General features: G+C 37.8%; 1 protein-coding gene across 1 annotated transcript in view; it reads left to right on the plus strand.

The window, feature by feature from the left end:
- The first annotated feature begins 998 nt into the window (after positions 1-998).
- The window catches only part of ralgapa1 (Ral GTPase activating protein catalytic subunit alpha 1), a 243,709-nt gene continuing 231,503 nt past the window's right edge, over positions 999-13,204 (plus strand). Inside the window, 1 exon segment of the mRNA XM_028821562.2 lies at positions 999-1,545. Coding sequence (XP_028677395.2) covers positions 1,440-1,545 — 106 coding nt within the window. The 5' untranslated portion in view covers positions 999-1,439.

A 13,204-nucleotide genomic window follows, 5' to 3' on the forward strand; every position in this document is an offset into this window, starting at 1 on the left:
AATGCAGTTTTGTGCCTTGATCTGCGCGTTGTCAGGATAGTCTCTGCCTCCTACATCCCAACATGTTCAAGTTTGTTTAATTGCTGGCTTAAATTGACCCTGGATGAGTGAATATGGGAGTTTCCCATCCGTGGTAGGATCCCTCCTTGTTCTTTCCAATAGCTCAGCAGGACCCTGAACTGAGTATTCGAACAGGGGCTGGGATAATCAATGAAAGGCACGTTAGAAATAAGAATAATTGTCCATTCGCTTTCATTCATGTATATTGTGAATTTCCCCTTGGGATTAATAAAGTATCTATCTATCTATCTATCTATTATAATGGCTACCCACAGTCCGTGATTAAGAATATCACCGATCAGGTACGGCACTTGCTTTAATTTGACAAAAGAAAACAAATCACAGTGCCTTTAGATTCTGGTACACCTCGAAGTGCACGACAGTAAGACATTAAGTGAAAACAATTGGGGTGCGGTATCAGTTCTCTGAATGGGTGTGACTTTTTAACAGAGAAGAAGTGACTGCCCGGTCATTTGTTTGTCTTAAAACAGGATGGGCGTTTTTATTGAAAGTATGAAATAGTGATTGGCCAAAGCTTTGTCAATCTCACCTGATGGTGGGCGTTGTCATTTTAACCTGAAATTACAATTGGCTAGCAACTTTTCAATCTTAATCTTACATGTGCTAGCTAGATGTGCTAGCTAGTTCTTGCCAATGGAAAAAGTAAACGAATAACGTTTATTTTATTGATTTTAAAAGAAATTTAAAGCGTTACACAAAAGTTGCAATCAGACTAACAGCACCCAGTTCGTGACTCAACTAGCAGCGGCTTTTGAAAATGCTATGACCTAGTGCGTTTACAGCGAGTGGACCGGGCTGCTCTGTAGATACTTAAGATATCCGGTAATACAATGACAGCTTGCGGTTTCCATGACAACTGCGGGGCGTATATTTTTGACCCACACTAGATAAACTACAAATAACCATTACACAATCCATATAGCGTGGTGGCAGTAGTGCCAGACGAATCTTTTTGAAATAGCAACTCCTTTTATTTCTGGGCTACTAGAAACTTGTTCGCGCCGCGCTCAGTTGAATCGCTCTGATATCGATTAGTTTGTTTTCTTAACTGGAATCTCCGCCATATTTGAAGACATTTATTATTCTGCCGTGGGGAAGAATGGTCATGGGTTTTTGGGGGAAATGTATCGTTCTTGTAAATGTTTCATAGGAAATGGAAGCGTGGAAATGCATCTTTATTTATTTTTTTATTAAACCTATAATATGTAGGCATCTTTAAAAGCCAAACGTATCTGTTTTTGATTGTTTATTTTTTATGTTTTTAACAATAACGGTTCAAGACTCAATGTTCTTTTAACGCACAAGGGCTCTCGTTCGTTTGTCTTCTACCTGTTTCTTTCTTCATTTTTGCCTTCGGAATGTTTTCTAAAAAGACCCATGGGGACGTCAAGAAATCGACACAGAAAGTACTGGACCCTAAAAAGGATGTCCTGACTCGCCTGAAACATCTGAGGATCGTTATAGGTAAGGAGTGTGTTTGTCCGGCGTTGATCTGCTGTTAAACTTGTTGGGGTGAATTGTTTTTTTCTTGTTTTACAAGACTGACTTATGGAACCGTTCGGTGTTTTAGAATTATGCTTTGCTACTGTATTTGTTAAAACGGCAGTAGTCGAACGGAGAAAGCAATGAGGCGTTTGATCAGATTAGTGAGAAACACTGGGTAGTGAACAAGGAGATCTGTAAGCACTTTTGTATTGAAAACATTTGACGGATGGAATGAATTGATTGTCTTACCAGACCAATGCATATTCTATTCAGTAATCGTATCCACCTTCAAGGCCCAACATTATGACATCACTTTTCCTAATTTTGTGAACGAGCATCAAATGATCAAGGTATTTTTGAGTGTGCAGGGCTTGACTGTTGACAGCTTTAGCTCTAAAGTTTTAGTGACAGTTCTTGCATCTACCTGAGCAAGATCGGGCATCTCGAGAGGTATTCGCGATGGTAACCGTTACAGAGGAGAGAAGTTTTTGCAAGAAGGTCAAGTGACCTATACTGTCAAAAAAACTTTATTAGCTCAAATGGTTAGTAATGGCGTTTTGCCTGTTAAATAGCAATGCTTGGATTCCTAGTACTAATTTCCTTGAGAAAATAGTATTTGAAGAAAAACGTTTTATAAAAAAATGCTTACGGAATAGCACTTTTTATATTGGCCCTTTTCCACCTTGCACAATCAGAAATGCGTTATAATACAGGCAAGACCAGTTTGTGCAATTAATTATTTATTATCTTGTATTAAAGTACTGAGATACTAAGAAAAGTCTTCCCATGTCGAGCCTGAGCCATCAACATCAACGGAGCCAAACGTACGTTGTACCTAATAGCATAGTAAAGGTAGAATCATTAATATAGGCACTTGAGAAGTAATGAAATTTAGGCATCAATAAAAGGTTTAGGTTAGAAGTAGGATTTAAAGAATGCGATATAAAAATAATATATACTAGAAAACTTATTTGTAGTAAAGTATCACCAGTACAAAAAGCAAAATAAAAATTGTTTGGATTCGGTACTTTGAATAGTAATCCATGTCTATGTGTACAAGAAGCATTGCATAGTCCTATCATCCACGGGACAAGCTAATAGGGTCTGCCGATCTTGCCTCTCACTGAGCCCACATGCCCACCCTGAGACATGTCAACTGCAGGATTCAACACGCCCTGAGAGAATGTTGATGGTGAAAACTGGGGGCTCGTCCGGGATTCATTAGGGAGGGAAGTAGATGTGGCAGGCTGAAAGAATTCACAGCATTTACTGTATGTCATTACCTCTTTCAAGGTCTGAAGCCACCTTGGCAGCTGCTTAAGGTGGTTGGTTTTCTCTGTAGTTCAGCAAACAGATGCAGCGATTGGTGTTCGAACCCTGCTGCCGACAGGTTTCAGGTTGGACCTGAAACCATCGAGAAAAAGAGAAGGGGCCTGCCCTGAGCAAACTTCTCGCCTGCGAAGCTGTCAAAACTTACTTTTAAAATTAGTAAATATTCTCACAGACCATTTCAGAAAATAATTGCTAAATTCTGTTTGACTATGTCAACATGTTCTGATTAGAAAACACATTCATTGTTGTTATTTTTGTAAAGATCTTGTTTATGTGGCAAGTTGTGCCTCAATGCAATTTGGCATTTAAATTCAACCATTTACATGCATTAGTTTCTCCGAGCATCATGTAGAACCTGATTGAAATAAGTGAAAGTTTTCTGTGTTGTCTTATGCCATGTTAGTTAGGGTTTTTCTTGGTAGCACGAAGTACAGGAGTAGCTATGTGCTTTCATGTTTTTTGCTAGATTAGATTGTTCTTTCATTAGGGTAGTGCTTGTTCTAGGTCTTTATTATTGCTTGTGCTTATTTGTCCATATCTATGTTGGTATCTACTAAGCTATTGACAGAATACAGTTTTAGTTGCAGAGCACACTTACTTCATACACCTATGATCATTCAGAGCTTTCAGAATTCCCAGTCAACATGACATTAATGTTTTGCCGTGAAGGGAGTAGACCTGTTCAGATATGGACAATGTGTGCTCCACACAGACACACTGACTGGGACAAGAGTCAAATACAGATTTTGGAACTGAGATAGCAGCACTAGCCATTTTTCCACCTTTTAATTCCATTTGTGTTCTGGAAATTAATTGGACATATCTTTTTGTGAAACATTCACTGGGATCTAACAATTTTTAATTACACTTTTAATTTTTCTAGCATTTATGCATAATAGCATATTGTATTGTAGAACAGTTCTAAGAAACCCAGAAAATGGGTTTTGTACGCACAATTGCCTGGACTTAAGAATCTTTTTTTTGTGGTAATTGTTTTCCTGACTTTCAGGACTCCTGAATTGGGTTAAGGCAGCACAGTGATCGTCCCATGTATCTCTTGTGGGATTTGAAACCTGTGCCGAGTCAATGTCCATGTGTGGTGTTTTCTGTGAATATTCTGGTTTTCGTCTTGCATCAGAATGACCTGAGTGTTGGCTACTTGATGATTCAGTGTGAATGTGGATGTGAGTGAGAATGAGAACTGTAATGGAGTATAACTCCCTGTTTTATCCCAGTTAAATGTTTTGCCTTTCATTGTATGCATTCTGGGTAATCTCTGACCTTCCCTGACCATAAATTGGATTAAGTGAGTTTGAGAATGAGATATTACATTGGGTTATATAAAATTAGTTAGTTTCCAATGTCTTTGAATTGCTTTGTTTCTTTAAGGTAGAATTTTTTACAAAATAATTTTGTACTGAAATACCAACTATTTCTGTGTGTGGCCTTAAACAGTGAAAGGGTATGTCAGCTGGAAGAAGCCAGATGAAGAAGAATTTAATAATGAAAGTTATTTTTAGAGTTCTAAGAAAACCAATCACTGGGCAGAGTAGTTTAGTCTTTTTTTAATACTAGATAGTGAGTGCGTGATTCTGATCCTGAATTTGTAGGACATATAAAATGCATTGATTGGTAGTCTGAAAATGTAATTATTCTTTTTATATATAATTTATAGATTAGAATGTGATGTGTGGTAGGACAATTAACAACACTTATAATCGCTAGTTCAATTACTTGCCTGCAAATTTCCATCTCTAAGTAACTGGTGGAAATAGGCATATTGTTTTCTTCCACATCCCAAAGAAGTGCAGGTTTGGTTAATTGTCAATTCCAAAATGGCCCCAGTGAGAGTAAAGAGTTGGTCTTTGTACATGAATGACCATCCTGTCCAGGGCTCTTTTCTGCTTTGTTCCTAATGCAGTTGGGATTGGCTTTGGCAACCAGGACCCCTTATTGTTTTAAATGGGTTTGGGAATACTGAAATAGGTATACATGAATCTATATGAATTTATTTTTTCTGCAGATGACATATTTTGCAAATTAGAATAAACTAAATGACACTAAGCAGAACTAAGCTGAAGCATGTCCTTTTCAACTGTGTGGACTCGGTGATTTTTTTTTTTTAAATAGCTGCTGTTTTATATCTAGTGAATTATTTTGAGTACCATACTAAATATGCTCTAATCAGTGATTTATTTTTGGACTGTAAATATAATAATCTGTTTGATTTATCAGTAAGTCAGCAGGCAAGTAGTGATTTTTGAAGTGCTTAGTATAAAAAATATTCCATTAGTACAATAACAAAGTTCAGTAGTCGCTGGGCCGCTTCACCTTGAAAATTCTGTGTGTGTTTATACATAGTATATATTCACAGTAATCAGCGCTTTTCATTTTCAGTCCTTTATGACAAAGGAGAATGTTTTACAGCTGCTTTGAGACTGATTATGTTATGTGCATAACACATTAGGGTTTGCAGCAGTACACATTTCTGAAAATGCAACATTTTGTGTTCACAGTACAATACACTTTCAGGTCTTTTTTTCCCTTAATCTAATAGCTGCCAGTGGGGCAGAAGCTGCTGTAGCTGTTGTGTGTTGTGGCAGGACTGGGTACAAAGAAGGACCTAATCCTAGACATGCATATCTTAGAGAAAATGAAAAAAGAATGCTGGTTGTCTCAAAGAATTGCCAGTGACCCTTGAATGGGATTTTACTAGTGCAGTGGCACATAGAGACTAGGAAAGCTAATTTAACACAGTTTTTATTTTGTATGTGTGGAGACAGGTTTGATGTGTAATAGATTACTGTATATTGAACTTTCTGTAGAAAACACAAAGAGGATATGAACACATTTTAGTGGTAGTTTTTTTTTCTTCTTCTTCATATACGTTTTTGAAATCAACATAGAAGACCATCACTTGCAGAATTAGTTCTTGTCCCAGTGCCGCCATTGTGGTTAGACTAAAGAACCCCTTGAGAATCTGAGTTCATGTACCTTATCCACATGTACCTTTTGGATGTGCTCTGACCCACTGCATTCATTTACATTAAAACTGTTCCAAGTTTTCCTCTAGACAATTGAGACAAAACATGTTAACAAAAGAGCATATTGTCTGCATCAATGCAGAAATTGCATGCGCAAACCAAGCCAAAAATAAATCCTTTCAGTCTGTTAACTGTTTAAGCTGTTGACTGCACTTACTTATCCTATAATAAGCCCATTTCACTTAGGTACTGTTACCTGTGCAGTTTCAATTTAAAGCTTGTATTTTCACATACAATTTGGTGATGCTGCCTAGTGATGGGCGTTTCCAGTTCAACAAAGTTATTTGAATCATTTGGTTCAGTTTATCCAATAGGTCCCAAAGCAGTCAGTCCGTCCAAACACCCAAACATCCTCCCTTATTGATGCTTCCTACAGTATCCTGAACATATTCCAAAAAGGATCAAATTAATTAATTCAAGGTTTGGGGAAACAACTATTTGCTTCAAATGATTTAAGTGTATGAAATGGGCCCTGAATATAACATGTAGCCCTTTTTGTAACATGCAGGCTTCTAATTTGGGGAGATCTACATAACACTTTCAGACTTTTCACTTACTCCCTCTTTCAATGTTCAATTCACCACTAGTATCACTGTTTTCATTTTATGGGCGGCACTATTTAATGCTGTCAAGTATTCAGTTCAGAGGGTTTATCTCGAGCAGTCTGTGGTTAAAGGTGCAGCAGGTCAATACTTCATGGAGAGCACAGGCAGTATTAGTCATGTTGGCCTCTAATTTTGCCATGATCCTCTTTTCTGTCACTTTTTCTAGTTAGTCTATGGTCATAATTGTAGTGCTGCTGACCTTCCTGATTGGTTAGATCAGGTGTCTTAAATTCCTTGAGCAGACAGCAGCACAGAACAGTACATAAACTACTTTGGAGCGGTAGAACATTCCCAGTGGCATGTTGCTTACATTAAAGAATTAGTCTCTTAACAAAAAAAGTTGGCTTGGGCTATAGTACTGCATACCCCTGTTTTCCATCAAATCCTGTCAATTATTCAGATGGACCTCTAGCTATTTAGAAGTCTGCACCAGCTCCATGTCCTCTTACATTATGGTGACTGGTCTTTGCGCACTCAGACAGGTCTGAAGTCTGTTGCCAATCCCTTTGTCTTTCTAATGTTTAAATTCTGTGCAGTTTTGCCTGTACCATTTCACAAACCCCTCCACCTCCTTTCTGTATACTTCTGCATCTCCATTGTTATGGCAGCCTACAATGGATGAGTCATCCACTAACTTTTGTAGATGGCATAAATTGGAGTTGTACATAAAATTTATTTTTTATCAGGTAAAGAAAAAGGGAAACAGGAAGGTTCCTTATTGAAAGGCCTATAAAATATTTATTATGCTTTCACATTCACAAAGAACAGGAACACTTACTGATTAAGGAGGGTGTCAGGAGAAAATAGTGAGTGTGTCAGACTACATGCTTGGACTGAAGGGAAAACAAATTGGACCTTTTTAAAATGGTTATGATTTGGCATGGCCAGTTGTGAACTAAGGCAAATGATACTTTTCATACTGATGTATTTTTTTGGATCCGAACAAATTAACCAGGCAAAAAGGTTTCCTAGTCAGTGCTGCCATTACGGACTACTATATGGCTACTATATAGTAACCAGTAACCCCACGATTCTCGAAAGAATCGCAAATCCAAGAATGGTAATCACTTTCTGTTCCCTCCAATAATTGGAGGGATGAAATATCATGGAGGGTGGGTGCGTCCTGGGTAATTTTCATTTAATTAAATAAACATATTTGTACTAGAGTGGTTTCTTTTTGGAGCTGTGACTCATCTGGTTCTGGTGTTTCAGAAGCGCGTCGGCGCGGATTCGTGTGCTGAAGTGACCATGGCGGCGGATCCGGGCATGGAGGGCTACATTACAATTACCGTTATGTGATTCACATATGCCACACTGACTGCTGGCACAGTGGATTAGAGCAAGTTTAGTTTACACGTTGTGTTGTTTGTGCGCCTCGTCCTGACTCTGGGAAGTACGGGCTCGGTGTTGTATCACTAATCGTTGAGCTCTTTCCATTTGGAGCTGTGACTCCTTTACCTCTGCTGTGTCAGAAGCGCGTTGTGGGCGCCTTCGTTCATTGTGTTTATCCACACGGGCTCATTTTGTATTTCCGTTAGTTGAGCTCTTTCATTGTGGAGCCGTGACGTCTTTGCCTCTGGTGTTTCTGAAGCGCATTGTAGGAGCCTCCATGTATTGTTTTTATCCATGCGGCCTTGTGTTTGTTTTTCTATGGCTGTGTCGTTAGGTAGACGTCGTTTGCTGACGGCGGCGGATCCGCGTGCTGAAGTGACGATGGCGGCAGACCCAGGCCTGGAGGGGCACATTACTAAACGAAGGTGGTATATGTGGTGGTGTGGGCGGTTGCGTTCGGGCAGCGGTGGTAGTGTGTACGGCTTGCCTCTGGCATCTGTGCATATATACTGTACAACCTGGCGTGCACGCTTTACCTGAGGTTTAGTTTACAGGTCGTATCCATACTGTTTCAGAAGCATGTTGTGGGCGCCTTCGTTCATTGTTTTTTATCCATACGGGCTCGTTCTTGTATTTCCGTTAGTTGAGCTCTTTCTTTTTGGAGCCATGACTTCTTTGTATCTGGTGTTCCTGATCACGTTGTAGGAGCCTTTGTTTATTGTTTTTATCCATGCGGTCTCGTATTTGTTTTTCTGTGGTTGTGTCATTAGGTAGACGTCGTTTACTGTTACCGTTATGTGATTCAGATATGCCACACAGACTGCTGGCACAGTGGATTAGAGCAAGTTTAGTTTACAGGTTGTGTTGTTTGGGCGCCACCTACTGACTCTGGGAAGCCGCTAGGTTTGACTCTGAGGTGCAGTGCGCATGCGCTTCGGTGCGTCCGCTGTCCGTGCATAAATTAAACTGTCGTTTAGTAATATAGATAACTAAATATGCTGGTAAGTGAACTTCCATTCACTTACATTTTATTAACAATGTTGCATACTATGAACTACGTTGTGTTTTGTTTTAACTGAGCATACATAGTATTTAAGTCCATAAAGTAAAAATTAATTGTAGAAAGATATTTTAATGGCTTTAATTTTCCTATTATATCAAAGAAGTAAGGTGACAGTGCCTTTTTGAGTAGGAAAATAGGATGAAATCATTCTGCAAAACACTGCAATGACTATTAAGGAAAGAAATGGTAAAACAATTCCTGCACACCACCACTTGTTTCACTGCAGGAGTGTTCCAGCATTCCAAAAATACTGAGGATCAAGGAAAAGAGCCAAACCATGCTGCCGAATGATGTAATGAATTAACAGAAATACCAGCCATCCAATCATCCGTTTCCTGAACTTGCTCTCAATCCATCACTGTTTTCTGCATTGTGTCTATACTACTAGTAGACTTGTATTCTCACAGTCCTGAAACACATAAGGTGTTTGAATTCAGTTGTTAAGAACTTGGTTATATTTGAGGCTTGTTTCACAGGAATACAGCAGGCCTTGCTTGGAGATCTGGGAACAATCCTCCAACCCCCAACGTCTCTCTCTCTCTCGCTCTCATTTTTTTTAGGTTTCTCCATATGCAGGCACTAATAGGCATTGCACTATAATGACTTAACGAAATTTATTGGCATACTGTACACTCAATGCCTGCAAGCATAACTACTACTGAGTGAATTAACATTTTGAGTAATAGGATGGTACTCTTAACAATTTAATCAAACCTATCGCAGAGGTTGCTTACATCTGTGGTTAACAGCAGAAAATTTATAATAATTTGCAGTGTATGGCGTAGATTTGGCATATGATTTTTGGTCAGGCATCTTGTGGTGGGCTCTCTCCTTACAGTGCTAGCTAACACAAGCAAAAATAACACTGCAGGACAATAGGGTAAAGAGGAGTAGTAAAATGTGTAACTTGAGCACAGTATAATTAAACGGACCAAAAAAAAAAATCTGACAGGACCACAGTTTTCAACCTTCAACTGCTGTTGTTGAGTGAGGATAAAAATAGTCCGGAGTATGACTTTCGAATAGCAGCTTTACTTCCTTAGTGGGTCTCAGTAAATTTAGCATGTTGTAGTTTTCATTTCTTAAAAAAAACACATTCTCGTTTGTACTTTTCTAGTTACTTTTAACATTTACAGTATCTTCTTTGTATCTGTTATGACATGCCAGTTGGGGAACATAATGCTATTTGTAAACATAGATCAAAAAGAAGCACATTGCCGTGGTATAAAGGTATATTGGGTAGTGAAATTAAGCCATTGGAAGAATGAGCTGTTAGATGTGTAATGGTTCAATTCAAAGAAACTATATCACGATGAAATAATTTGACCAATCGAAATTAGTAATAACAAGCTTTTATAGTTGGTAAAATTGTAATAAGTTTTTATTTGCTTTGTTGTTGTTTGTTTATTAGAAATTAGTAGCGATTTAATTATTAGTAACATTTGGCAGACATGAATTTGCTTTTAATTTATGAAGTTCACAGAGTCTCTTGTGTTTCCACGTAAAATGATAAAACAATTAGTAACAATTTACTCTAGGACAATTATCCAAAATGAGTAACAATGAATGACAAAAAAACAAATATTCCATTTAGTATCTGCACAAGAAGAATTAAATAGAATGTGAGCTCAGTGTCGTCAGAAATGCAGCTAATCGGAACCCGTAAACAGCCATGATGTGGAAACCATCAGGCGGTCTGCGAATGAGGGGACGAACATGAATGACCTGGCGAGGGACATTAATTGATGATCTGAAATGACTCGATATGTTATGGGCTGAGGTGGAGGAAGTTGTGATTGTATTTGATGGAAACAACTGGTTGCCTGATATGCTATACAAACATTGGTGGAACTAGAACTAAATGTGTAGGGAAGGGATTATTATAAAAAAAAGCAGCTTTTGTTTGTGAAAATAATATTCTAAATCGCATTCATTATGGATTTATAAAAGGAAGACTTAGCCAAACCAATATTTTGGGCTTTTGTCAGTAGGAAACTGGAGTAATAGAGAAAAGGAACATACAGTATAATTTACCTGAACTTTCAGAAATCATTTGGCATGGCTGTGCATTGAAGGTTAATCATATAGCCAGAAACTATTGGCATCAAAGGTAAATATTCATTTACATTCTCCAGGGTGGCAATAGAATATAAAGTTGAAGTTTATTCAGAATGGTATTCAAAAAGTATTTCCTCACACAAAGGGCTAGATGAAATTTGGAAAAATCTGCAAAAGTGTAGTGTAGCTGAAACAGAAAGCTTGATGATAGGATGTGAATGGGGTATTGGGACAACATCGTTATTATCTGACCAAACAAGCTTGAAGAACTGATTTATGTTCCTTTTGTTTGTGAAATTCTTAATGTTCTTATTTAATACTGAAATCCTTAGATTTGTTGGATGCTGTGCTGCAGTGGGATCCTATCCTGGGTTGTTTCTTCCCTATTAGAATGGATTTGCCACCTGTGGCTCTCAAATGGATGAAGGAAGTATAATTAATACATGAATGAAACTTGAGGATTGAAGCATTTGTTGAAACTACCATTGGGTTTGGTAGGGAATTAATTTTAAAGGCACTAATAGTAAATGTTTTGGACAGCTTAGAATCGAGATATTCAAAGCATGTTAAATTAAGTCAGATTTCAGAATTATTAATACTCTATTATTGAGTCCTTTTAAAAGGATTCTCCTCTTTGAAGACAATACTGTTAATACTTTATCTTGCAGTGTTATGACAATGCCATTGCATCCTTATCTGTATTGTATATTTAATGAAACACTTTTCTATCTTTTCTACGGTATTAGGATATGTTGTTTCTCTCTGAAATGTCATGGTAGCTTATTGAAGTGCACACTCAGGAAATGAGGCCTGAATAACAGGTTTATTTTCTTTAGACCACTTCCTTTAATTATTTTATTTTGGTTGCCATGGCTAGTTCTTAGTGAGAGGGAATGTTTGTGTGTCTTTGGCTTCTTAAAATTGTTTTGTGCACCTCCTTTAGAATCAAGCTGCAGGCTGGGCCGGATGTTGTCTTGTCCTTGCATTCCTAGCACAAAAGCGTTAGGTTATTTGGTGTAGTTAGGAAGTAGAGTGAGTTGGAATTTAAAGTGGAAAAGTTCTTGGACAAATAGACGATAACAGCCCTTTTTATAGAAGCGCTAGTAGGCTTGCACCTCAATCAGTCTAATCCTGTGCAGAGTTTGCCCAGACCATCTGGAAAAGGCCTCATTAAAGTTTACGCAACTCACATCCCAAGGTTTTACAATCCAAGTAGGTGATACAAAGAAAAACCTGTTTTTTTCTTCTTCTTTGTTTAAATTCCCTTTTATTATAATTGATCATGACTATGCAAAATGTGTTAATCATAGGATGAAGAAGATATAATGATGATTAACACATGTGGCCTAAATAAAGTATCTCTTAACCTAGCTTCATGGCACTTAATATTGAAATTTAAACCATGCAAATAAAACACACTGGCTACTTGTTGTAAAAATGATTTTTACACAATGCCTCTTAACAGTTTTAATAAATGAAACCTGCTCTTTTTCTGATTCAATTTTAATTTTGTTTTTTGGGTCATTCCATGTCAAATTAACCAATGACCCATTCACTTTAGACTCAAAGTCTTTTAGACTTTAGACTTTTTGATGTAAGATCAGTACTTTCCAAGATACAGCCAGTTTACCGAGGGAAGGGTGGCATCGATTTTATGCTGGTACATAAATTGGTATAGTATGTGACGAAATTAAAACATTTGGTCTAGATCAGGGGTAGGCAGTCTCGGTCCTGGAGTGCCACAGTATGTGCAGGTTTTTGTTCCAACCCAGTTCCTTAACGAGAACTCAATTATTGCTGATGAAGCACATATTGCTTTAGTGACATTTTAATGCTTCATTTTAGTGGTCTCGCTTGTTAAGGTTCTCCAACCTTAATTGCTTATTTCAATCTTAAACTGCTGCATTCAGTGTTTTAATTGCTCCTTATTAGCAATAAGATGTAAAAGACAAAGCAGCCAGCAGTTCTCCAGCTAGCTTTTTTCCAATTACATCTGTGTGTGTTCATCATGCACGGTTTGATTTAATAAAACACTTAATAGAAAAATGTGACAGACTGAAAATGATCTGTTTTAGGCTTCAAATCATTTGGATGATATCCTTGGAAAGGAAAAAAATCTACGATATAAAAGCCTTACATTGCACAGACTAACAAGCCATAAAATTAAATAAGGTCTGAGATTGGCAATGATTGGTTTCTAATTA

The sequence above is a fragment of the Erpetoichthys calabaricus genome, chromosome 16 (genome assembly GCF_900747795.2).
Source record: "Erpetoichthys calabaricus chromosome 16, fErpCal1.3, whole genome shotgun sequence".
NCBI classification, from domain to species: Eukaryota; Metazoa; Chordata; class Cladistia; order Polypteriformes; family Polypteridae; genus Erpetoichthys; species Erpetoichthys calabaricus.